Genomic DNA, 3,078 nt, shown 5'->3' on the forward strand with positions numbered 1-3,078 from the left:
AAAGGCTAAATGAGGACATCGGTCTGGGCGTCATAACAAAGCATTTAACTGCCCTTGAACTCTCTCAAACTACTGGGAAAATCCACATGTATATGTTGTGTAACTTTACATGGAGATGGGAGGGACTCAAGCAAGGAGGGTTTAAGAGGTCACTCTGTGATATAAAACAGAGGTTGCCAATCATCTTCACTAAATTTGTCTTCTCAGCTGCACCCAACACATCTACAGCCATGAAGACTGTTGCATTGAAAACGATGTGCGTTCTGCTTTGTGCAGTGTGCATTTCTGCTCAAGTCATGCCAATGCCTGACTTTGACCTGGAAAAGGTGCTTTTACTGTATTTTTTTACTGTAAAATCATACAAAATTAAAGTATCCAGATATTGGAAGGGAGTTTTGGGGAATTTCTCATTTCAAGTCTGGCTTAAATAGTTGTATATGTGTTTCACTCATATTTTCCAAAAAACTCTGCAGATGGGAGGAAAGTGGTATCTTGTTGGCTTCGCTACAAATGTCAAACATTACAAGGATGAGATGAAGATGGCAACTGCTACAATGGTGCCTACTGAAGATGGAGACTTTAACCTCAGTTACAGTCATCTAAAGTAAGTTTAAATTAAGTTACTTTTTTGTGGTGTTAGAGGAGTATAGTCTTGTTAAATGGCTTCATAATTACAAAATAATTATTTTAAATAACTTTTTTATTTTATTTCTTAGTGGTGATGGTTCCTGCTTCAGGATGCATAATCTTGCCAAGAAAACAGAGGTTCCTGGACGGTTTGTCTTTTACAACAAGAGTAAGTCTTTCAATTTTTTATACTCAGATTTCATTTTACAATCATACTTCTGTTTCTTTAGCCCTAATGTGTATTAATCTATCAGTTTGGGGAAATTCCAATGATATGCATGTGGTTGATGCCAAATTTGATGAGTATGCGTTTGTTCACACCATCAAGACCAAAGGAGGGGAATCTGAGATTCTCAACAAACTCCACAGTAAAAGCTTCCTTTGTCTAAATTACACAATATAGCTAAAGTGTTTTCATGAAGTGATGCTAAGCAGACTTTGAATGTGTCATGGTCACAGCTCGTACCACAAATGTAACTGATGATTTGATGGAGAAGTTTAAGCAGTTCTCCCTAGACACCGGCATCCTTGAGGAAAACATTGCAATACTGCCAATGAACGGTACATTTTATCTAGCCTCATGGTCATTGATACAATAACTGAATTTTTCACTAACGTCTAACTACTGTTTTAAAGGAGAATGCTTAGATGCTAAAGTATCTCATCAATCAAAGAAAATCTAAAACTTCAACTGGTCCAATCATTTCAATAAATGGAAATAAAGAGCTAAATTGCTGTCCTTCTCTCTGCTTCTCTTTCATCTTGTATGAATGGAAAACCTTGGTGCCTTAAATACACTTATATTTTGCTTATGTGATAATAAATTACTTTGCTACTAACATCACACATGTAAACACTTTTTTATGAACATTGCTTTGTTCTTTTCTTTTTTTTTTGGTTTACAAATGACAAAATGTCAATATGTTACACTGAATTCCATTTAAAACAATAATAAACCTTTTGCACACAAAATACAGTTCTATTCTTTATTTATTGTCAAATGTAGGAGGAATATTTCAAAGTCTATTTTAAGTGACACACTTCTTGATGCCATATACTGAATGTGATCAATCCCTGCAACAAAAAACAGCTCAAGTTTAATCTAAATCACTCAATGCACACAGAAGATATGACTGTGTTTCACAATTAAAACATTGAAACATCTTTTGATTGTTTGCAATATCAAAAATCCATTCAAAATGTAGCATAATTGGCTTGGCATAATGATGGTAACATTTATAGGCAGACCTAATCAATGCCAGTTTGAAATTTTTTGGAGAATAATATATGTACAGACCTATGTACAAAATAGGAAAAGGGGTTTACTCACCCCAAAAATCCTGCTGAAAGTATTTTATTGTGTATTATTATCATTGAAATGCCCTTTTTTGCAAATAAAATAAAAGTTTGTAATGATAAATTTCAGGTAAGTCTCATCCTCCTCCAGCCACATTATTGTAGATAGAATGACCCATAATATAATGTAATATAAGCCCACTGTGCCATGACACAATATTTTATTTAGTATCATCGGTTTGTGGTCAGGATTTGTGCAGTTTAACTTAAAAAAAGGCTATAGGAGGGAGTGAAGGTTTTTAATGTAATAGATTCTTGTGATGAGTGTGAATGTGAGTGCGGTGATATCTGCACTGGGTCTTTACTGGTGCATTCAGGCTGGCTGGGAGGAAATGAATCAAAAGATGGATGCTACATAAGGAGACATCATATTCACTTCTCAAGGAAAATGTGAGAGATATGACAACGCTTCAGTGTAAAGGATAATTGGGGAGAGGTTTATAGGCCGATTGTGAGGGGAAGGAGTGTATCCACTCGAATGTTTCAGAAAATTACAAAAATAAAATCTCTCTTCCCCCACAGTTCAAGGTTAGTATTATGATGGTATTAGCATTGTATAAATATGACAGTAACTCTGTCATATTTATTTATACTTATACAATGTAATTTTGTTACAAGCACACAGTGTGCTTTATTAACAAGATAAGCAATTTTGCCAAAGGCACACAGGTCAATAGTTAAAGGGTATGGCACTAGTAGCTCTGAGCTTCAGTAACTCATGCACACATAAGTCACTTTACTAGTTTTTAAACTATATATAATCCAAAACAGAGTCTCAAATAGAGAATTCCCAAGGAAACGCTGCAGAACATAGGAGTAAACTCACACTTCATCACTACTGATGGAGACAGAGAGCTGCAGAGCCAGGGTGATACTGTGGATCCGGAGGGCCAAGGTGGAGCTGGCAGCTCAGGCAACCAATGCAGAGGTGCTAATCCAGAAAACCGCGGTGGAGACGGAGTAACAGAGGACCAAAGTGGAGCCAGAGGGAACGAGGAGCCAGACGGAGCCAGAGAGATAGAGGGACGAGTCGAACCCAGAGAAGTGAAATCCTGTAGCGGAGGAAGGTCAACAATGGTCCAAGGCAGAGCTTGA

The 3,078-nt window shown here is 36.7% G+C and overlaps 1 protein-coding gene across 1 annotated transcript; it reads left to right on the top strand.

The window, feature by feature from the left end:
• Nucleotides 1–230: 230 nt before the first annotated feature.
• LOC141295391 (lipocalin-like) lies at nucleotides 231–3,078 on the top strand. Its single transcript, XM_073826598.1, has 6 exons — nucleotides 231–326; nucleotides 474–604; nucleotides 717–796; nucleotides 882–995; nucleotides 1,087–1,202; nucleotides 2,767–3,078. The coding sequence occupies exons 1-6, from the start codon at nucleotides 231–233 to the stop codon at nucleotides 3,076–3,078; spliced, it is 849 nt and encodes a 282-aa protein (XP_073682699.1).

Source organism: Garra rufa, chromosome 21 (assembly GCF_049309525.1).
Source record: "Garra rufa chromosome 21, GarRuf1.0, whole genome shotgun sequence".
Taxonomy (NCBI): Eukaryota; Metazoa; Chordata; class Actinopteri; order Cypriniformes; family Cyprinidae; genus Garra; species Garra rufa.